This window comes from Dermacentor variabilis, chromosome 4 (assembly GCF_050947875.1).
Source record: "Dermacentor variabilis isolate Ectoservices chromosome 4, ASM5094787v1, whole genome shotgun sequence".
NCBI lineage: Eukaryota > Metazoa > Arthropoda > Arachnida > Ixodida > Ixodidae > Dermacentor > Dermacentor variabilis.
In genome coordinates, this window is record NC_134571.1 from 46,327,093 (window position 1) to 46,351,449 (window position 24,357).

General features: G+C 48.0%; 1 protein-coding gene across 1 annotated transcript in view; it reads right to left on the reverse strand.

Annotated features, from left to right (window-relative positions):
* Positions 1-24,357, reverse strand: part of LOC142579052 (dachshund homolog 1-like) — a 252,665-nt gene that overhangs the window by 12,481 nt on the left and 215,827 nt on the right. Inside the window, exons 10-11 of the mRNA XM_075688875.1 lie at positions 21,346-21,561; positions 14,770-14,832 (exon numbers count right to left, since the gene is read on the reverse strand). Coding sequence (XP_075544990.1) covers positions 14,770-14,832; positions 21,346-21,561 — 279 coding nt within the window. The remainder of the gene's footprint in view (positions 1-14,769; positions 14,833-21,345; positions 21,562-24,357) is intronic.

Genomic DNA, 24,357 nt, shown 5'->3' on the forward strand with positions numbered 1-24,357 from the left:
TCCAGTTACTTTTGTGCTTCAATGCATAAAACAGCCGTTTCATAAAGAACTGGAGCGCCAATGCATTTCGCTGGGCACTTTGAAAATTAATACCACGGAATTCGTTCCACGTGGATACTCCGTGCAAACTCAGCGGCTATAATTCGTAGATTGAAATATGTGGGGTGAAGTAATAAATTAAAAATGTAATCAGCGTAATTACCCTATTCATTGAATTGAAAATTTTGATTTCTCGTAGAAGTAATGACTGCCTCATCGAGTAATTTAGATCTAGGGTTAGAATTGTGCTATCTGCCATAGGCAATATTTAAAAAATTTGGTGCAGCTAAAAAAAGAAAAAAAACAACACCCTTTAGTAGCATACAATAATTTTGGTACATGCAGACAATATTAACGCGACAGCGTTAAGGGCCCCGCGTCCGGCGTCAACCACCGTTCCGGCAAAAATAATTTCGAACCACGCATACGCAAGCCCTCCATGTAGCGCCAGGAAGTTACCGAAATAATTGAATTTCTCAAGGAAAATACGTCAGAAAAATCGTAAGGTACGGCTTACGCACAACATACAAACACGATAGCGTCTGTCTGTAGTTTGAATATACGTGAAAACATAATTCAGTTACGCGGAAACTAAAAACACAAACACATCATAGAGCGGCATGGCCGCTCTATGATGGCGCGCGCAAATCTCAAAGGCCATGAAGCGTCGCGCACGGTTTCTTGCAACGCACCCAGATGGCGCTCGCCTTCGCCGCATAGCGGCCCACGCCAGAGGCCTGATTTCGACCAGAAAGCTCACCGTCGTGCATAGCGTTTGCCGACAGCGTTTCTTGGTAAACATAAGCTGCAGTTGCCGGGAAGCGTGAAAAGTAGTCAGGGATCTTTGAATGCTGTCGCGTTCCACTCTTAAAGGCGAAGCTTACGCTTCCTCCATATTTTACGCCGCATGTAGCGCACAAAAAGTGTAGAGAGTTCCGAATTGTGCAGATAACAAAAACACTCAATTGTGCGCTTATGTAGCTATTGGTATAGACAGGTTGAAGGACTAAAGTTTCCCTTTTGCCTTCAAGAGAGAGAGAGAGAGAGGAGAATTCAGGAAAGGCAGGGATGTTAACCAGTCAATAGTCTGGTTGGCTACCCTACACTGGGGGATGGGAGAAGGGGAAGAGAAAGAAGGGAGAGAGAAGGCGTAGATACGCGTACGGACAGCACTTCAGTTAGAGTCGCTCGAGCAAACCAGAAGTTCTGAGAAAACACAAAAGTGCCTTCACTGCCTTCTGAGCCGATGATCGGTCGGGACGGTGCTCTAATATGGTCTGTTCACTCAGAGGACGATCGTCTAGTTGCCTCAATGTGTTGGACAAAGACTGTCTTTGTGCTTGAAATTGTGGACAATGGCACAATAAGTGGTCAATGTTCTCCTCGCATCCGCAAACATCACATGCAGGAGTATTAGCCATTCCAATTAGTGCTGAGTAGGCATTCGTGAAGGCAACTCCAAGCCATAACCGACACAGAAGAGACGCTTCACGTCGGTGTAGACCCGTTGGAGGTTTGAGTTGAAGTGACGGGTTTAGTCTGTGCAGTCCTGTGCGCCTTGTATGTGCGGTGTTCCACTCTGCCAAGGAGATCGTGCGTGCTAGAATGCCAAGTTGCCTCGCGGCGTCGGTCCTTGAGAGAGGAATGGGGACGCAGCGGTCTTCTTGGTTTGACGTCCGAGCTGCCTTATCGGCGTCATCATTTCCAAGGATACCGCAATGACCTGGTATCCACTGAAAAGAGATATCATGTCCTTTTGCTATTAAGTGATGAACAAGTTCCGCGATTTCGCACGTGAGCTGATCGTGAGTTCCATGTCGGAGAAACGACTGCACACATTGCAAGGCCGGCCTTGAATCGCAGAAGACGGCCCATTTTCTAGGACTTTCAGCGTTTATCACTTGAAGCGCGTCGCGGAGAGCCGCGAGCTCTGCAGCTGTGGACGTAGTGACATGGGAAGTCTTGAACCGCTTGGTAATTCTCATTGCTGGTATAACTAGAGCGCCGCCGGAACTGGTTGATGTAGTTGATCCATCAGTGTAGACGTGTGTGCAGTCGCTGTATTTCTCGTACAATAGAAGTAAAGTTAGTTGCTTGAGCGCTGATGATGGCAAGTCCGACTTCTTCTGAAGGCCTGGGATTGTAAGGTTCACTTGAGTACGGCGCGTACACCATGGAGGAATGGAAGGCCTTGCCGCAGGTGTGTAACCTGACCTGAAAGAGGCACAGTGCGCGAAGACAGTCGCACTGAATGTCGTGTGGGGCCTATCAACTGGGAGACTTGCTAGGTGGTGGGTAGGGGTCCGGGCAAAGTGTCGTATGTGCACACGCATTGTTTCAATGATAATGTGCGTTTTAATAGTGAAATCTTGAGCGACTGCAATAACCTCAGTCGTTGACGCACTCCGCGGTAGACCGAGACATATCTTGAGGGCTTGGGCTTGGATGCTTTGAATTATATTCAGGTTAGTTCTGCAGGTGTTGGACATGACCGGTAGACTGTACCGTAGGAATCCAATAAAGAGGACCCTGTACAGTTGCAGCATAGAGTGTATTGGTACTCCCCAGGTCTTTCCTGCAAGGAACTTAAACATATGACAAATTCCTGTCAGGCGCTTTTTCACATAATTCACATGAGGGGTCCAGGAGAGATTTTTATCAAGGACCACCCCCAAAAATCTGTGACTCGTGTTGTACGAGATCATGTGTCTGTCGACGGATATCATGTATGGAGACATTGATTTCCTGGTAAATGCCACCGCTGCGCACTTTTCGTATGATATACGAAGTCCTTGTTCTCTAAGGTAGGATGATGTTAAAGTGGCTGACTTTTGAAGCCGTGCGCGAAGCTGCAGTCGCGTCACAGCCGACGTCCAAATGCAAATGTCGTCGGCATAGATGGAAAGCCTAACGGTGCCTGGCAGGATGTCGGAGAGTCCAATGAGTGTTAGACTGAAGAGCGTTGGGCTGAGTACTCCGCCCTGAGGCACCCCACGGTTACTGTAATGCTGTGAGGTCGGGCCATCCTCGGTAAGCACGAAAAAGGATCTCTTACGTAGATAGCTACTTATCCAGAGATAGACTTTGCCGCCAAGTCCTACTGCCTCTAACGCGTTGAAAATCGCTTCGTGCGTTACGTTATCGTACGCTCCTTTAACATCCAGAAACAGGGCAGCAGATAATCTTTTGCAGGACTTCTGGTGCTCGACGTACGTCACTAAGTCGATAACGTTGTCTATGGAAGAACGGCCACGCCTGAAGCCGGCCACTGCATCTGGATATACCTGGTAATGTTCGAGGTACCATTCTAGCCGTGCTAGAACCATCCTCTCCATTAGTTTTCCGATGCAACTGGCAAGCGCAATAGGTCGGTATGATGCGATGTCTACAGGCGACTTGCCAGGCTTGAGTAGTGGAATTAGGCGACTGGTCTTCCATTCCTGCGGAACCGTACCTGTCTGCCAGGAGCTGTTGAACAAGAGCAGGAGCTCTTTTCGAGCCTCTTCGCCAAGATTACATAGGGCACGGTAGGTTATACCGTCGGGTCCTGGTGAAGATGAACGCTTGCACAAGGCCAGTGCAGCTTCGAGCTCGTCCATGGAGAAAGGACTATCCATGCGGGGGTCGCGTGAAACCGGTGAGTGGTGGAGCGTCGATGTTCCAGCGGAACTAGTTTCGCCAGCAATCCTCCTGCAGAAAGCTTCCGCTACGTCAATCTCGCTGCATTGTTGGTGAAGGGCCAAAGACTTAAAAGGGTGGCGCTGCTGAGGGGTTCCACGGAGACCACGAACAGTTCTCCATATGTGAGACAAAGGTTTGCGTGGATCCAAAGATTCGCAGAATGATTTCCATCTTTGCGATGCGAGTTTGTCCATGCGACGCTGAATCTTCTTTTGAGTTCTTCTGGCCAACCTCAAGTCATGTACAGACTTCGTGCGCCTGTATCTTCGCTCTGCACGACGACGAATTGCACGAAGCTTCTCTAGCTCGATGTCGTATTCGGTGCGTGTATACGTTCTCAGAAGCGAATGTTTCGCAACCTCTAGGGCACCTTTTATGATGTCCTCTAGGCTAGAGGACAAGTCATCACGATAGCCGTCTTCGACAATTGACTTGAACATTGGCCAGTCGATACATTGTGTGACGCCGGCTAACCTGGAGTCCGTCAACCCTTCAACCCTAAGATAAGTGGGTAGGTGGTCACTTCCCCGCGTTTCAATATCCGGAAACCACCTGACCTTTCTAGTGAAAGAGCGTGAAACAAAGGTCAGGTCCAGGCAGCTACAGTAGGCAGTTCCACGCAGGAAGGTGGGGCTTCCATCATTTAACAAGCACAGTTCTTGTGCGGAGGCGAATGACACTAATTTTCTGCCTCTCGAGTTTATCTTAGAACTTCCCCAGAGATGGTGGTGGGCATTAAAATCTCCAGTAATCACCAAAGGCTGCGGAGTCGCCGTCGTGATTCGCCGTAATCTCTCGCAGTCCAGCCGACTTGAGGGCGATATGTAGGCTCCAATTAATGTGAAAGTGAGCTTGCCTTTCTTTACTGTCAGACATACGTATTGGTTTTCTTGGTCAGGCGACACTGGGTGATGGACATACGTAAGATCACGTCGCATGAATACGATGATCTTGCTGCATTCTCCGTGGGTGGCTGACATGAAACACTCATACCCGGACAGTCTGATGTTATCTGATAAGGGCTCGCAGATGACGATGATTGGGAACTTATTCGTGAACACAAACTGTCGAAAGTCCGACATGCGTGACTTCAGTCCTCTGGCGTTCCACTGAAATATCGACGCGTTTCGGACTTCGTCACGAAACGACGGCTTCTGGAGAGCCATGATTTTAACCAAGAGCTGCAAGTACTGGACTCAAAGTGTCCAGCACCTGTAGTGCGCTTTGCGCAGACGAAGACTTCATGTTGGTAAGTATAACGCGAATGGCATTCATGAGCGACCGCAGAATGTTGATGACCTGGAGATCATCAATCAGCGTCGCTTCAACAGGTGCAGAAGCCGTGGAAGTCGGTGCATTTTGAGGTAACTTAGCAGGGAGATGTGCGCTCGGTAGCTCAGGCCATTCTTCAGAACGGGCGAGCCTCCCCGCTTTGTTTTCTTTCCTTGTATCTGTCTTGGTGGCGCAGTGTGGTGATGCGGCAGTCCTTCTGACGGTAGCTGGCGTGTACCTATCTGCAGTTTCGGAATGTCGCGAACGTTTTCTGTGTCGATGCCGACGTCGCCGTACAGCGGTAGCAGCCTCTCGATGCGTTGAATTGTCCCGCACCATTCGTTTTAGAATGGTGAATTCCGTCCGCATCCGCGGGCAATCCTTTGATGAGGCCTTGTGAGGACCACTGCAGTTAGGGCATTTTAGAACATGTGCGTTGCAGGCGTCTTCTGAATGAGACTCAGAGCACCGCGGGCACACGACGTTGTTCACACAGACACCCTTCACGTGGCCAATCTTGCAACATTTGAAACACTGGAGGGGCTTCGGTACGAATGGTCGTACTGGATGGCGGACATGTCCTACTTTGACGTGGGAAGGAAGGCTGTCTCCTTCAAACAAAATCTTCACACAGCGTGTGTTTCCCAATCTGGAAATCCTGGTAATGAAAGTGCCTTCTGTCGTTGGCTTTATCAACGTTGGCAAGTCGTCATTAGAAATGGCAACGTCGACGTCATAAATGACGCCCGCAGTACCATCGCCGCCTGTGGGGATCATTGATCGCACCTTTACATTGTCGATATCAGTTATATTACGTAGGTGTTGTAGGGCGCTGCGATGTAAAACATCAACTGCCAGGACATTCTTCCGCGAGTTTATTCGCACGTCTTTAATCTCATTTGGTGCGATTCTCTCAAGTAAGGAAGAGAGGACCTGCCTGTTGAGGAGCCGCAAATTGGTCGCCGGGTCCACGGGCATGAAGAGCACAGTGTGCGGCCAGCGCAGCGGTGCACTCTTCACGGTAGAAGCACTTGGCGACGAAGATGCCTGCAGTAGTCTTCTTTTCGCTGATCTACTCATCACGACCTGGAAGTCATCGTCCGATGAGTCATAGCTGTCCGAACATATCTCAGTGGCCTCGCTGTCTGTAGCGCTTGACGCACTTCCACGTTTCCTGGACGCTAGCCGACCTGACGGCTGCACATCAGGAAAGTCCTCGGAGATTTCTTCATCCATTGCCGCAAGGAGGGAGCGGCAGCTCCCAGAAATGCAGGAAAACAAAGCGAAAAAGTGGAGACAAACGTAGAAGCGTTCTATCAAAGAATCACTTCGTCTTCCTCCTTTGATGCCTTCAAGCATCAAAGAAAGCCTGCGTGGACAAACAATCGAATTAAACGAGTGGTCAGCAAAGCAATGTAAACAGGGCTTCAAGTTGAAAAGACAGTAAATTATTTCTCCGCAAATAGGCATCACTTTACAAAACGAAGGGAGATCAACCTGGCGCGTTCTAATTACGTGGCAGCTCCCAGGAGTGACCGCTATAGGGCACATGACCTCTATTTTCAGCTGTTATGCAAAAAAATGTTACTCTTTCATTACATGATCGCATCGAGATACGCATTTATCTTATTTCAAATAAAAGTCCTCGAAGTGTTGAAGCGCAAAAAAAGAAAGAGCCACATAGAATTAAAGAATAACCAAGAGAGTGATAAAGGGGAAGGAAAGCTAGGGAGGTCAACCAGACAGCCCATCCTGTCTGCTACGCAGCATAGAGGAAAGGGTATTAAGGGATGAAAATAAATAAATAAATAAATGAATAAATCAATAAATAAATAAATAGATAAATAAATAAATAAATAAATAAATAAATAAATAAATAAATAAATAAATAAAGGAATTGTCATTTCAATTCATGGAGTAGGTCGCAAATGTGATATGCCCGTAGTTGCGATAAAGCAATCCTTTACCACATTTTTACACTAAGTTCGGAGATCGCATTCACATGCATACCGATGGATCATACTGGAAACAAAGCTCCAGATCTGCGTTTTATATATCTGCATATCAATAGAAAAGACCTTAGAAGCTTTGGCAATTTACAACGTCCACAACTACAGAACTTTACGCAATACTTTCTGCTTTACGTTACATATGTCAGCAGCCAGAACCACTTCACTGGGTAATCCTGAGTGACTCGCAAGCCTCATTGATCTGCTTAAATAAAATCAGTTTAAGAAAAGCAAACAGTACATTGACATACGAAATATAGAAGACATACGCCATAGCGAGAAAAAAAAAAGATCTACGACACAACATTACTTTCCAGTGGATTCCAAGTCAATGTGAAATCTTAGTAAATGTAACAGCTGATCACACGGCACGTGCAGCACATAAAGAGAATGAATTATCACTGCTTCCTCTAGGGGCGATTGATGCGCGATGTATATTGCACAGACTAGGAAACTAGGAAACTTGGTTGATAAATGTTGCGCACAACTCTCAATTACATAAATAGACCCTTGAATAGAATTCAATATTCAGTTTAGAATTAGTCGATCTGTTGAAACAACAGTTCATAGGCTTCGACTAGGCACTGCCTGTACTAAAAGTTTCCTGCATAGGATAAGAAAAACTGATAGTGCTACATGATCATGTGAAGAGGCTGAAGAAGACATACAGCACCTTCTTCTACACTGTAAAAATCACGATGCTCCCCGCAAGAACCTCTAGAAAAACCTACATGGCTTGGCTAGACGGCCACTATGCTAAAAAAAAAAAATTGAGGTACAGTCAATAGAAAAACTTCAGACCATCAATGCGCGCGCCTTAGTACAATTTTGCAGGAATGAAAAATATCACAAAAATACTGTCATACAATAGTCATAGCTCGCTTTGTTATTATTAACAGGCACCCTTAATCACATTTTCATTGTGTCTTCGTGTTCATGTCGCATTTGTATTTGTTGCATTTAGAGTGCGGCATTCACGTGTCCAACATCTTCTGTGTGAACATGGTTTTGTGAACATTTATGCTGTGTGAACTCATGTGTTGCGTGTGTACATTTCGGTGTTGTATTTATGCTATTTGAACTGTTCTGTTGCGGGAACATTTATTTATATTGCAGTACTGAGACTTAGTACGTGAATGTTCGTTCATGTGTTTATTTGTCTAGTTTGGTGATTGTTGACAGCTTTCTGACGATAACTACCCCGTAAGAGAAGAGGAAATACATTTAATAAAAGAAAGAAAGAAAGAAAGAAAGAAAGGAGAGAGGACAATGATTGTGCCGGCGCATTCTCCAGATACACATCAAAACTGCAGTCGGTGACTGAGGTCAGCTTGCTTTCAGTGGCATGAGATGTTAAAAAAATCGCAATAAGACTTGTAATGGAGCCATCTAATATAACGTGACCGAATTTGTGTTCTTTTACTTAAGGACTAAATGGCAATGACAAATTTAACTTCTCTTTATTTTTTGATAATGTATCACTACTAGGGCTAGCTGTTGCAGGAGAGACTCGAAAGTCAAATAAAAGCCACGGCCAATGGTGGACTCTTGCAGGGCATCTTCATATTTTCAGGAACGCGCGTTAAGAGTTAGCTTTAAGAACTCAACACAAGTACAGTACCAGAGCACCGCAATAGCTAATGCAGGTCGCCCAGAAATACGCAAACTGCACATATACTTATTGATTTCCTTGATTAAATATAGCTGGGTCATTTAAATTCATGCTCGAATTCGTCAGCTTCGTTCGGTCCAATTTAAGGCGCAACACTTTGCCGCCGGCGGCAGGCACAAATCGACATCAAACGCATCCCCCGCGCTCGTAAGGTATCGCCTCGTCAAGCCCATGCGCTCGCCGAAGAAAAATTGCAATTTATCATTCGATTTAAGTACGTCCTCGTTCGAAGACTGTTTCTCGTAGTGGGTCTGTCAAAACAGAGTTCTCCCATCTTGGAGTGCGGGAAAGCCGTCGATGAGCACCGGAGACGCGCGCCACGCCCGTTCCGCAAGCTCGCCAGCGTCGGCGGCGTCGAATGTTTGCCTGGCAGGGTGCCGGAGCACACGCTCACAAACGGGCAAGCGAGCAGGGTAAAAGGGAGGCGCTCTTGGGTTTCCGAAGTTAATGGATTCCAATCTGGAGAGCGTATTTCAGAGGCCACGGCGGGCGATGGAATATGGACAGCGAGAGGAAATGAGCGGCCGTAGCTAGTGGTGAAAAAAAAAAAGAAACAATAAAGAAGGACGCGCAGGAACGAGAGCGCCGGGGCAAGCCAGCCATGCCCCGAAGAGGCAAACGAGCTAGGCGTCCCCATATGAAGAGCGAGGGCTGGATGTTTTCGTAATTGCGTGCGAATCGCACCAGATGGCTCCAACTACGCCGCTGTCTCGGACGCTTTTGTCTTTCCCTGCGTGGCTTGGCTGTGCGAGTTTGTGTAGCTGCCCCTTTCACATAGCTGCGCGTGTACACGCCGCTTTGCCCCTTCCAGCGGTAGCCTCGTAATAGCGTCGTTCTCGTGCTATAAAACGGACGCATAAACTAGAAATGGCGGCGCCCGCTGCGTTGAAGCGACGACTGCAGCGACCTTCGTTGCGTGGCTTTAACGAGCAACGAACGCGCTGCGCAGCAGGGCGCACATTAAACGGAGGGTTGCGGCGGCTTGCTTGCACACTGTATCCAAATAGGAATGAGCCCGCTGTAAAAACGCGTCAGTCAGGCTGACCTGTCATCCGGACATGTGAAACTGGGGTAGGTTATTTCGTATCTATTTACATGTAACTCCGCCATATGATCTGCCTTTGTGAATTAGGCGACCCCTTTATCGTCTGCTCACTGGTGTGTGATGGCGTTAGCGGAAATTTGCAAGAGAAGATACTGAAGATTCCCGAAACCACCTGGCGACACAGCTTGGCCACGTGCATACCAAAAACAACACGGAATACTAATGCGCTAAGGATCGCAGGACTACCTCTGACGACGAGCGATCCACTGAGAGAAACGGCACAGCAACCATACAAGGTATTAACGACAACACTCGCTAGAGGCGCTTTCATTTCGGACCAAGAAAAAAAAAGAAAAGAACGAACAGAGAGAGAGAGAGAGAGAGCATAAAGGAGAGGGTGATACAGAAGACGATGGCCCACGACGTGGGCCAGAGTCGACGTAAATTCCTTCTCACGGTACATGATTAAAAAACAAGCCCGACAGAATACAGTGGCTACGATGGTCCTTTAAGGGCGAGTTTGTCGAAGCAGCAAGAGACCCGGCTTCAGTCAAACAAAAGCAGAGCGCGCGATAATGCCTCCTTCGTATAACACATCGGGCGCGCCATACTGTTCCACGCGCGTGATAGCAGGCGCCCAGCAGCGGCGCGTCTCGAGCAGCCGTGGCTTGCCTTTTAGCTCCGGGCGCGCTAATAACACGGCCGATAGCGCCAGGTAAAAAAACACACATCGCCATCGTTCATACGACGAGTGCCCCAGGCAGCACCAGCAACGAGGAGAGAAGGCCAACCCGAGTTTCTTTCCTCGGCCGAGCCTCTTTTATTGTAGCTTCCAGCGCACGACGCGACGCGGTGGCGAGAGTTTTCGGCGACGTGAACAGCGGTGATAAGCGCAGCCAATTATTCCAGAGATTGGTCTGCGCGATACGTTCCCCCCCACCGCTGCGCGTGCATCGCGTGCCTAGCATTTGCATATCGGCACGTCTTCGAATCCATCACCAGCTATAGTGGATGCAGAGGCCCGGGCGCATCCGCGCCATTTGGGGCGTCGCGCTCGCAAGAGACAAAACGCGCGTCCGCGTCGTGCTCGTCGGCGCTATGCAGCAAGAGTGCGTGCACACACTCGCCAAAGCGCGTGCTTGTGACCGGGCTTCGCGCAGGACCTGGGCAAACAGGAGTGCGTGTGTGTGTGTGGCGGATGGGGAGAGGCAGCGGAGGTGCGCTGAACGCGACAAACGGCCGGTGACTGCTCGATAAACAAGGCCCCGCGCGATGCGACGCCGCGGCGCGACCGACGCAACGGTGGCGCGATGCGATGCGCGCTCCTCGCGGACTTGTTGACTCAGTTGTTTTTGTTGACGTCTCTCGCCAACGCGCGGAGAAGCTGGGGAGGACGCTGCCTAAACTGCGGCGATACTGGCAGGAGCTTAGCGCGATGGGCCCACGCGAAAGAGTTCATGTTTATTCATAAAGCAGTTTGCGGGACGGCGTTGGACCAAAGCCGCCTTTAGCGACGCGCTTCGCGATTTCTCCCCCCCCCCTCCCAATCCCGCACACACACACACACAGCCGTGCTGGCGCCCGATGGAGGAAGGGACCAGAAGGAAGGTCTCGTGTATCGTTCTGTTTACAGGGCGGGAAACGAAAGGAGGGTGTCAAAGTAGTCCTGCGGAGCTGCCATGGCAAACCCTGCATGCATGATGCTCAGGAAGCAAAAGTTCTTGAACCTCCTGCTATGAGGAGGAGTCGACGAAAAACTTCTGGGGGATGTATAGTCTCATTTCATACATTAAGCGTTGCGACTAACTTTTGCTGAACTCCCGTAGAGCTGGCGTTTGGTGCTTTCTAGCACGCAGGGCCACTCGGCAAACAGAGCTACCTATCTTACTGTACCAGCCCAATAAACTGGGGCTGAAAAAGTGCTAAATTCCTCCCCGTAATCAGTCAGTCCGCAGTAGGCCAACGATGAGTCAGCTCTAAGGTGGAAAACACCCTTAGCCCCATCTTTTCGACAAGAAAGGGATACTTGCGTATATGTGCTGGGTGTAAGGAAATGAATAACGCCGCCATGCTTTATTTCGTAGTTCCGCGCTGACGTCTTGTCAGCAGAGTGCAAGCAAATTATTATTAATTAAATTTGGGGTTTTACGCGCCAAAACCACAATCTGATTTTGAGGCACGCCGTAGTGGGGGACTCCGGAAATTTTGACCACCTGGTGTTCTTTAACGTCGACCTAAATGTAAGTACACTGGTGTTTTCGCATTTCGCCCCCATCGAAATGCGGCCGCCGTGGCCGGGATTCGATCCCGCGACCTCGTGCTCAGCAGCCCAACAGCATAGCCACTAAACAACCGCGGCGGGTAAGCAAATTATTAACAGTGGGCATAGGGGTGTCGGGCAGGTTTACACAAGTCCTCTAGTAACAACGAATCTCCCCGAAGAAAAAAATTCGCCACCCGCATATTCTACGGACGCAGGAAGAAACGACAATAAACGAGCACGAGAATAAGCATATACAGAAATAAAAACAAATATCTAAAACTAAAGTAAATGAGGGCAACCAGAATAACGGGACAGTTTTCGAGCGCGGAAATTTGCGAACCAGCAGCAGGCAGCGTCTGTGAATCTGGCCGCAGGACGACGCCTGGGAACAACGGGGTCGCTTGGCAAGCAAGGGTCGCGTGGGAAGACGCGCTCCTTCTGCGGGGGCCCCGGTATACGGCGCCCTCCTTTGATTAACTGTTGGCGCCGCTAATTAGATTCCCGCACCGCCCACCTGGCTGCGACGAGCTCTGGCGCTGCTATGCGTGCCGCCTCGACTAGCCGTACAGCGCACCGTGGTTCGTCGCGAGCGTCGGCAAAGATACAAAGGCGCAAGCCAGGTAGCTCGCGAGGAAAACGCGCAAAAAGAATGAGAAACGCCGAGCGCCCATAATGTCCGGACGTGGCGCGCTTTGCTCACACGATTACTCGTCGTAAACGGCGAGCTTGAAGCGTCGCCCCGTGTGAACCTGCTTGTCTTTCCCGTGCGCTATGGATGACCCGTTATAAGACTGGCGTCGTTGACTTCGTGATGCTATGCGAGCGTGCCCCTCTGCTTGCTGAAAGGCTGCCTATATAACGCCAGCTATAGACGAGTGGGAAGATATAGACAAGTGAGAAGCAAGAAGAAGGCTGGGTCGTTGACCTCTGCGCATCGCTACTGAGGCAAGAAATAAAGGCATCGGTCAGAACCCCAAATCATCACGCATTTACGTCTTAAGCCCGTGCACCCAGTAACCACAGGGCGGTGATGCAAGGCCTCTGTGTAACATGCTTGATCGTTCAAGATGTGAGGCTGTGACAGCACTGTGTGTTCGAGCACTAAGTCCTTTACGCATGATTTGTATTCCCTTTTCATATCGTCCCTTCTTTGTCTGCCCCTGTGCAGGGTAGCAGACTGGATCAATCCCTAATAAACCTCCCTATTTTTCCTTGTTTCACCCTTTCTCTCATTAGTTCGGCAACTAATTTCCAAGCTCATGCACTGGCAAGGAAACCATTTCATTGGCATATTGAAATGGGCATGCCTTCTAAAAGTTCCACTTTGTGGGGAAAGACTATAATACATTTTAGGTAGTTATCCGCATATATAAGGCGCAAAGGTTTATTCTGCGGTTTAAGGCCGCAGGCTTGCTACGTATACTTTCACAGCGTCGCGAGTTGCCCGCGCGTTATGTGTACGAGGCCGGGGCGCACTCCCCTGCTCGTCCGGACAACAACCACATGGATATATTTCTTTTTCAGTGGTCGGAGAGCTCGCGTGGTGTCGAGTGACGGCTGACAGTGCACGCCGTGGGTGTTCCGTAATGACGCGCAAAACGTATTCGGAGAAGGTGGTCCTGAAAACTCCGGCTTCGGGTTGCACCGACGGTCATAATTTGTCCCCACGAGCAAACCCCGAGTGAGACTGGTGCACGCGGTGTTGTGACGCCGTCTCCCGAACTCTTTGCTTGACAAGGACGTCGCCGATGTTCACATTGACCTGGCAACAGGTTGTGCGTGCCTAGCGTTGCTCGCTGATGCCTTGACCGACTACGTGACAATGGGTAACGTAGTTGTAGAAAGAGAGAAAATAGTTTTGTTTTCCAATATCTATACTTCAAGAGTAGGCCCATTTCTGTGGGTTGTGGACTACCAAACTTTCTATTCTCAGTGGCAACTGCATCAGAGGGACGGCCCAACGGCGCTACACCCTTTTTGTTTGTTTGTTTGTTTGTTTGTTTGTTTGTTTGTTTGTTTGTTTGTTTGCTCGTTTGTTTGAGCTATATTAATCAGGAAGACATCCTGTCCCTCAGACTGTGCTGAAATCAGGATTGCTGGTAGACCACCGAAGCTATGTAAGTTAAAGGGCGTCTGGGCTGTAATCAGATTTGCAGATCGATCAGCGAGACACTATACCGTAATCTGGGCTCTGACAATCACTGAGACAGTCGAAGAGTGAGATACAGCTCGCTCGATTGTTCAATTTTAAATTAATTTAGTTCACCTGTGACGTATCTGCATGTAGACGTTTACATATATAAACATTCGTTGTCCATCTGGCCTACATCGCTTCTAGTTTATCGCTGCCGATCATCAAACGAGAGACTTCGCGTTCCAACGAAGAACGGATCACCGAATCAAGAGCGGACAAGAAACCTCACTTGCGGGTTGTGGTTTCGTATTTAAGGGCAGACTGCGTTCTAGCTTAAGTGCCACATGCGCGGAAACGTTCGCTACTTTACTGCTTCATTCGTCAGCTTGTCTAACAAGAAAGCGGTAATAAGAAGCGGCCACATGAGACGGGTAGAATCTACGGGGCCGCAATTTATATGTGGCGAGTGCGCCACGATGTGCAAGTGATAGCAAGTGACGTGTTAAAGTTCGAACCCATTAAAGCACAGTATATAGCCACGCTCGCTTATAGAGAAAAGGACTACAGAAGCCGCTCTGAATAGGAAGTAACAACGCCAGAGACCACGAATACGTAGTGAAAGATTCAAACAAACAAACAAGCAAACAAACAGACCTTTTTTCTCGGATTCTTGTCTGCTGTGACGCTCTGTTTCTACGTCAGGTGATGCCACATGTTCTGAAAGAAAGAAGGAAAGACGCACTCATGCACACAATTGACGTTCAGACCTCCACTGACTTATCTGACCAGCACTCGCCCAGCTTGTATTTCTCAGGAAAATATTTCAGGTCGCGATATTTCGAGTACCCAACGGAGTTAATAACGCTTACGTGCGTGCGCTCCAATGACATTGACTATAGAAAATCTAATAAAGCCTATTAACATATTGTAACGCGTAGCATGCGAAAGAAACCCACACGCAAAACAATCATTCTCTGTATCTGTTCTGTGCGTATAAGCGCTTCCTTTGCCTGTGTATCTGCTACGTTGCGCAGCAGCGCGTGTGTGTATGTACATGCGGGAGACGTTAAAAAGTCGAAACCATTCGATACTTCAGACCATGTTTTCTTTTTCATCCCTACGCACCTACGACACGAATTAGATTGCTTTCTTTTGTTTGTTTGTTTTTTGTGTGAATGACCTTCTTAAGCCGCAGTGTTACTGTTAAAGCGCTGCTTGACATTTTCTGGTGCTTGTATGAAAAGGTTATTTGATATGTAATCTTGAACCCTGCATATGTTGTAGGCTAGACCCATTCAAGAGCTAAGGAGTAGCCGGAGCCTTGAATCGTGCGTCGACATCTTCTTATACCATATCAATTACAAAAAAAAAAAAAGAAAGAAAGGGCCATGGCAGTACCTGTTACCACGAAGGCGCGGAAGGAATTCTACAACCTTTATCCATTTACAGAAGGAAGAGATATAGAAACGCTCACATTTCGCCAGGATATAAACAAAGGGACTATTTTTTTCTCTCTAAGAAATAAAGCAATGCAAAATAAGGCATGTTCTTTTTTTAGGATTTGTTTATGCCAGCAGGACAAAAACAACGCGCAAATGTACGTTTCTAAAGCAAATACACATGTTTGAGGTTCTTGCAACGATACAGTGAAACAGCTGTCGACGCTTTCTTTCCTTGCGTTCCGTATTCTTTTCAGCCTGCAGGGCTACAAAACTTACCAACTGTGTAAAAAAAAAAAAGAAAAATTCCCCACCATTTGTTTTACTACGCACTATTTTTGTGATTTACTTTTGAGAAGACAAGCGAAAGCACAGTTCCAGGAAGCGAATACACAAATCTCAGCGAATCGTTAGGTACATCTGAAGAACAAAACTGTCGCCCCACATGGCGCCAGGAGTGAACTCTGGCGAAAGATTTACGCAGCTTCGAAAATCAAACAAACGGGAGAAGCGCGCGCACATACACAGAGAGAGAGAGACAAAAAATAACTGATCGAATATAAACAGAAGGCGAGCACGTGGAGTGAGATTGGGAACAAAGGGAACGAAACAAAGAATTGCACAGATGGAAAGAAGCGGAAACAAAAACAATAAATGTCCCTTCTCCCGCATTCTGGGCGCAAAGGGAAGAGGATATCCCTTATTTAAACGAGCTTCAATCCGTTCCGGGGGAAAACGATCGGAACCCCATGCAAATGCTCCGTCGTCCCACTGGGCCAACGAATTCCCGTGAACAAGATGTCGAAGCAGTCGTCGTCAAAGCCACCGCCTCGACATTTGCGGTGGGAGATCAGAGAAAAAAAAACAGGAATAGAAAAAGGAAAAAAAAAAACGTAAATGAGGACAGTAAAGGGGAAACGGTGACAGAAGTTGAATTGGAAATGAGCCTGAAAGGGAAAGACAGATAGAGAAAGAGAGAACGACACGTCCTTAGCGCCAAGACGTAATCCTTAAAGGGAAGCTGAAAGGTTTTCCAGAAAAAATGAGTGAACATGTGTACATAATGGTTTTCAACCCTCCGAATTCGAATATCGTATCGAAATTGAGCGAAAGAAAGCGCAAATATATTTTATTTCGACGAAAAGTGCAGCAGCGGACACGCCCAGCTCGCGCGTCTCGTTTCCGCCTGTGATTGGTCGGGCGACCCGTGACGTCAACTTTAGCGACCGACCGCTGCCGCTCCACATGAAGCGCGGTGCCAGGTAGTTTGGTGCCGTAATGGAAAATTAAGAGGTAATAGAAAATTTAGAGAGACTGCGTTTTTCTGAAGAGTTCGGCGTTGCTCCCTACATGTACGAGCCGATTGCAAAGAGCCGGCCTCTCGAAGAAGCAAACGATGCTGGTGCGAGCAGCGCTTTCGACGAGAACGAAAGCGATGTCTTGGGATCTCCTCGTGTTGGAAATGCTCTTTGGTGAGTATGCTTTTTGCAAAGCGATCTAGTGATCTCGCCGATCTTTCGCCGATCTAGTGAGCTCGTTTCCGGTCAAACAACTGCAGTGTTGTGTTCCTGCATGCCTCCTCGTGGAACGTAAGCGGGGATGCGATCGTCGGCATTTGTGCGCTGTCCAAAGCTGTCGGCAACGTACAAAGACGGTTCAAACGCGTGAAAAGCTTCCCGGTTCATGCAGTACGTGTAGTGACCTTCATCTGCGCGCCATCCGCACACTACTCGTAACCGAAGTCGTAAAGGCGGCGAATTCCGTCGGCTACGTGAGACGGTCGGTTTCTCGCTGTGCGCGAGAGACGGGGGGGGGGGGGGGGGGAGCGTAGCGTCCTGGCGTGCGCCGGCTTTCCAGCACATGCAAACTCTACATTTGCACTGCGTTATGGTAGCTGCGTGCAGGCTGTTTTACAACACACGTGCAAATAGAAAATTCGCGGCGCTTTGCGACGAAACCTGCGTCGAGGGCGGGAAATAAACATGCACCTTCCGTTCAGCGTGCTAACATGAAGGAGCTCGCAGTAAATCAAAATCCAGGTTTGGGCGAGTTCGTGTATTCATAAGGCCTTCCAACACCAGTTATCATCAGTCAGTCCGCACTCGTGCCGTCTTTGTTTTCGTTGCTCCGATCTTTTCGCGCTGCGTTTAGAAAGCCTGCTAGTGGAAATTCTGGTGATAATCGTCGTCACGGAAGTGGTTGGAGCACAGCAGTGTTGTTCTTGAGGGCTTGAAATTCTTTCGCTTTACAGCAGCCTCCCACTTAAAAGCTTCTTGTCTTGTGGGAAGCAATGGAAGACAACATCGTCGCGGCCGCTGGGGTTCGTGCAACTGTAGGCTGCACAGAAAGACGGCATGATCGGCCCACCACATCAGTTGATGCTGCGCACGTTGACCACCCCTCTACATACACACAGACGCACCAACAAAGAAATGCAGGGTCGATCGAAGCAGATTACGACGGCACGCACGCAGAAACAAGCACGGTCAGGCACGGTCGCGCAGGCTGCGAAGGGGCAAAACACTAAAGTTGACGTCACAACACCGCGGTTTCCGGTCTCCGCTCGCATCGTCAGCGTCAGCAGCAGCGCGCGGCATTCGACGGGGGGCGGAGCTACAGCGCAATTTCAACCGACGATTACGTCGCTCCTATTTGAAAAAAAAAACCCAAATTTGACCTACATGGTTTATAAGGTTCCCGCATTCGTATATGAGCATCTTATTGAATTCGACAGACTCTTCAGCTTCCCTTTAACTTTGAGTCATACAAGTCTTAGCACAGATTCCCGCAGAGGTTTTAACAGTTGCATTTACGGTAAAGATAAGCTAGATAGCTGGGATACAGTTGCTTTCCCGAACACTTTAAGTATAGTTGCAAGTGCTGTCGATAACATCTGTTATTGATTTGGGTTGTAGCTGATTGTGCGCTTATTAAGGCTAAGGAACTAAATCGATCGGGGGCGGGGGGAGCGATTTTTCCGCCTATACGAAAAGCGCGGCCAATTGCTTTAGACGAAGCTTACTGTCAAAATCATCACGATCCGCGCTTACTGTCAGAAAAGATTTACGACATCATCTTAGTTTGCTTTCCTTGCTTAATTGAGGCGTTCTTAAGTTGCGATAACTGAAATTTATTTCATTTTTTGTGATGTAGGCCTTTCTTTTAAAGGTGCAAGTTTCTACATAAATTTCAGACAATTTATTCTGAAGCTACATTATAAGCCGTCAGCTAAGTACATAAAGATTTACTTTTGGTGACCATTTCTCCCAAACAGAATATACATTTATCTAGACACAGACCCTAAACAAAAGCACAAGATCATGATGAAGGTTTGTTCGGACAGTTCGTATATTGGCCAAGAGGCGTAAGAGGTCAGTGTATTCACGAAGTGTCAACTGGGCCAGCGACTAACAAGACAACTAACACAAACAATTGTCGCATTAGCTGTTCCCTTCCTTCGCTTCAGCCGCGACCAGACGCCTCCACCACTTAGTCTATTTGCGAATTGATTCCTGTATTGAATTTCAATGAACAGACGCTACCCGAGTAAAACAGTCAATCAAAGAGAGCACGTGCATCGCAAGTGCATCGAGCATCGAAAAACACTCCCAGCGGCGGCGTACGCCTGCAGACCTAAAATCAAAGGCGGCCGTTCCAAGACTGCCACACTCCGGATAAGTAGAAAGCAATGCTTAGCGACCCGCGTACATCGCAAATTACCGCTCTCTTCCGAATGAAAGGGTGGGAGACGCAGTCGTATAGCAGGCAACGCGTTTTCCCGGGGCTGTGAGGCTAAACGGAGCTTGCAACAAGGTTGCAGGCGGGCACGCCGAGGCAGAAGCAAAAATGATTCTCCCCTCCCTTCCCAGCTTCCTCTGAAACAAAGTCGCGGAAACGGCAGTGACGCAGATGCGCAGGGAAAGCGAAAGAAAACGCGAGCACAGAGCGCGTCGAGGAAACGCAGGCTTATTTTAATATCCCCTTAAGCATCTTGCTAATGGATCTTCGGAAACGAACAGCTGTTACGTCCGAGCCTTTCTTTTTTTCTTCTCTCGCGCCCTTTCTGACTGGCGGAATGCACTGCAGAACCCCATCCCCCCATTTTTTTTGCTTTCACCTTTCTTTCCTCTCGAGTTGACTCAAAGGCCTCCACGGTTCCAGGCTCCGGGAAAGAGAGCTTCGCGGCAACATGTTAACGTGTGCGCTTTGCGCGCCGCGTGGCCCCTCACTGTTTCCCTCTCAGCCCGCATACGCTGTCTCGCAATGCAGCGTGCCGTTATGGAAGCTAGGGTCGGTCTGAATTGCTACTAAGCCGTCTTAATGCAATAGCGAAACACTTGGGACGCGAGAAGTGTTCGTGACTGGTCGATACCGGCGCAAACACTTTACCAACACTGGCTCGACTGCATCTGACGCGGGGCATTGCCAGTGGCCTCTCCGCCCCCCTCCCCCCCCCCCCCCAGCAGAATGCACATACGGCGTATAACATACCTGACATGCAGCCCATATTATGAGACCGAGGCCCATCGCCCGAACTCCCCTCCACCTAACTGCCACCTCACTCTTCTACCAAATGTCGTGCGACTGACTTTAGCCAACCACACCGGAAGTAAAAAGTACCGGAGAGCTGTGAAGAGATTCTCCTGCGAGGCTCTGGAGTGAAGGACTCTGAAAACCCAAGCGCTTTAATAAATAGTTTGACTCTCTCTCTCTCTCTCTCTCTCTCTCTCTCTCTCTCTCTCTCTCTCTCTCTCTCTCTCTTTCCGGGTCGTACCGTTGTTCACATGTTTAGCAAGCGAACGGTGCCAATCGACTGATTACCTTAGCGACACGAGAAAAGCTTCTGCCAATACGGTCAGTCCCTGGGTGCCGTTGGCTACAGTTTCAATAGTGCTGCGTGGTTTAAAATGCACTGACCGCTAAAATTTCTGGCGAGAACATTTTGGTGCCTTCTAAAATGCACTCCCACGGCCCTTGATTAGCTTATTTTGCTTGGCTTTAACGCAAAAGGAGAAGACTCCTTCTGAATTCTGACGGGGTCCCGGCTTTTATTAGCTTGCAGCGCATTCTTTACTGTTTCATCTAGAGAATGTGGTTGCTATCGGCGTAGTCAATATTCTTTATTTATTCTTTTCGTCAGAAGGCCAAGAGGTAAGGTGTGCCTGCAAGAGCAGACATATGACCGATAAAAATGACTTTGCCTACACTGTACGCTATATGCACTCTGCTCTCAACTGTGATACGTCGTACTGTACGCGACATACTACGCTGTATAGCGAGGATCACAGAATATGGCTGCATACAGCGCACGCATACTGCATACAGTGCAACCACCAGTATCCGTATTGCACGTAGGATAGCCTCATTACTTCTCTTTACGCGTAAACGTTGCAAATAAATCGCCATACATGCCAGCAGTTGACAGCGTGTCTTGAACTAGCGCGAATTAGCCGATGTTAACGGTGTCAGCATTGCTCGCTACACCTGCGTCTTATTAGGAATAGTTAAAATTATGTGCTATGATTTCTATAAAATCTTTCCCGCAAACACTTTTATGAGCACCAAATGCGTAACATTGCTGATTCTGATATGCACATAGTTAAATGTGATCGGTACACTTTCTTACATGCCCGTGCGCATGGATAGACGTTTTTTGTCGTGATAAAAAGAAAAATCCGCACATCAATTAAGAACAAATGAACGAAAAAATAAAAAGAAATGTTTTAGACATCTCTGATAACAGCTGCGATTAGCTAAGCCGTCAGTGAGAAGGAGGCGGTCATGTGCTCACCAGGCGGCGTTAGTTGTTGCGTCGACTGCGAATGTGTCGGCTGTGGCTGTGGCTGCTGCTGCGGCTGTGGTTGCGCGGGTGGTGACCGGTGGTCGGCGGCGATGCTGTTCCGTAGAACTTCCTCGTACTGCGAGCGCTTCTTCTGTTCAAGCTCCAGCTGATCCTGGATGCGCCGCCGACATCGGCGCTCCTTCTTCAGACGCTTTTGGTACAACACTGAAAAACACAAAGGGACGAGATGGTATGGTGAGTGACAGACGTAGTAGGACACAAGCACATAGAAAAAGAAATTCATCACGACTTTCCGTGTATTGTCACAGACTAGATAAGTGCACGTATGTTGACACTAGCTTACTTTATGAAGAGCTCCGGTTTGCCGTAATATTTTGTACACTCACTCACTCACTCACTCACTCACTCACTCACTCACTCACTCACTCACTCACTCACTCACTCACTCACTCACTCACTCACTCACTCACTCACTCACTCACTCACTCACTAAATCAATCAATCAATCAATCAATCAATCAATCACGTTGTTTCATATTGACACAAGGACACCACCCTCGGCAACGTTCGCCCCCCTCTTCAGCGATATTTCCAACCGAATACAGCTCAGCGGCGTCAGCCGCTACTGACACAAAATATAAAACAATCGCAATGAACGTTAACAGACGTATTACTTTTCAACACTCAACGCCGTCACCCTAAAATACGGATCACGTAATAAAAGCTTCAATTTAAATTCGCCCTTGACAGCAGTTAAATCGTCTTTTGCTGAAAAAAAGAAAAAAAAAAACGAGCAAGTGTCGGGCATGCTTTTCCGCACTCTTCAGGAGCGCGCAGGCGAAAATCCCCTCATAATGGTCAGGGAGAAAATCTCGGAAGACGACGGCGGTGGCACTTGGCCTTTTCTTCCACAACGTCGGTGCCTTCGTTAAGGGCAGCACCCATCGCCGAGGCGGACGATCATTACGGCGAACGGTCACGTCCACGAAACGCGCCGCGCAGCCCGTCATTCGCGGCTTTGGCCGCGGACACCCGTATAACGAACTCCGCCTGCCAGCCTGCCTCACCGCGGCACGCTACACGGCGACGCCTTGATCGGCAAGAAGCGCGCGCCGGGGGGTCCTCGGGCGCGCCGAGTGGAAAACAGCTCGTTATGCGCGGTTTCTCGACCATTCAGGTGACGGCGCTCTTATTGCGAGGTATTAGCGAAGGCATCGGGAACAGGAGCTGGGCGCTACTTGAGGTTCGTTTTTCTCTCGAGAGGCAGGCACATCACTTGTACGAGGTGTGGTAAAGAGGACAAGGAATGTGACATACTGTTATATATATATATATATATATATATATATATGTATATATATTGCTCTTGTTCGTAGATTTGTTTGCAACTGAAATGTTTCACATCACCGATTAACGTTGATTTATATTTAACAATTTAAGGCGGTGAAGAAGCCAGTGACATATTGTACTTGTTGCCAACATTTCCAATAAATAAATAAATAAATAAATAAATAAATAAATAAATAAATAAATATAGTTGTTTCGGCGCATCTTGTCCAGCGCCAATTTCAACTGTTACAGGCAACACGCTCTCAGCGCATGCGCAAAGCGCGCGGTCAACAGAAACCCCAATTTATACGCTGAACTAGTGAGGCGCGGACGACAACAACCATTATGACATATCGCACAGTTCAGGAACCTTAAACCCCAATCATTTATTTTAGACGCAGATATTACGATGGCGCGGTACAAGCATCGTATGTAAGTTGCGCACCATAGGCAGGAAGCGCGCAGTATGCTAAACTTGAGCTGTATCCCCAGTAAGATAGTTTACTAAGTGATAAACACAATTTATAAAAAAAATAGGCGATACGCATTTTTTCGGTTTCTCTTTATGTCCCACTGCTGCAGTAGATAAACTGTTGTATATACTGAATAACAACGCGCATTACGCAACAAAAGTCGCTGCAACGTGGGATTTATTTTAGAATGCGGCACAGATCTAAGCGCTAAATCCGGTCTTTCACTCTTGTAAATGCAACATTAGACGTGCTCGTACAACGCACGGTGTTATTTAGTAGGAATAATAGAATAACATATAAAATCATATTTCAACGTTACTGGCTTGGTTTTATATAACCAACTTGTGGTGACAGGCCTCACGTATATTATCGTTATTACATTTTATAGCATATGCAGCAAACAAAGAATAGATATATAGTGCAATGGCCAACTCGTCTCGTAGCCGGCGCATCATTAGGTAGTGACAAAACAGAAAAAGATACAGCAAAAGGAGCAACCACTACCCGTATTAAATGGGGCTGTAGTTAATGCGTCTATAGTTATGAAACGACGGAAGCATCTCCAGTTCTCTGGAACTGTTTGCTTCTCCAGCACTCAATGTGCTTATTTTCAGTCAACAGCTCATATAATCAAACATGCGAAGTGAGTCGTGTTCACCTTCAAAATGTCACCGCTTGCTTTATAAAGCCCGCCTCCGTAGCTCAGTCATTCTGGCGTTGAGCTGCTGAGCACAAGGTCACGTGTTCGATTGCCGCGTGTTTGGCCTCCGCATTCCAATCGGGGCGGAATACAAGAACTCTCGTTTATTTAGACTGACGTCAGGTTATAGAAAGTGGTGTAAATTAACCCAATGCTTCTCTACTAGAGCGCGCTTGATTGTCAGTTTCCTTTATAGAAGCTGAAACCCCGTCGATCATTTGTTACATAGAACTGATATCTGCCTCGCAGGGTTGTAACGAGCTCGTCACGCACGCGAAATTCAAGTGCGACAAGCCCTGAGCACTGGTGTAGGGCTTCACCATGTCTGAGACCTTGCATTCCGCAACAATGCGGTAGTCAGATGTACTGCCCTCAGAGACCCAGGCATTTCGAAAGGAACAACGCGCATCCGTCACGAATCAAAGTGACCGCCTCGAGGACCTCCGAATTTCTACACTCAACTCCCTTTAGAGCAAGAATAAAACAAGAATAAGAAGA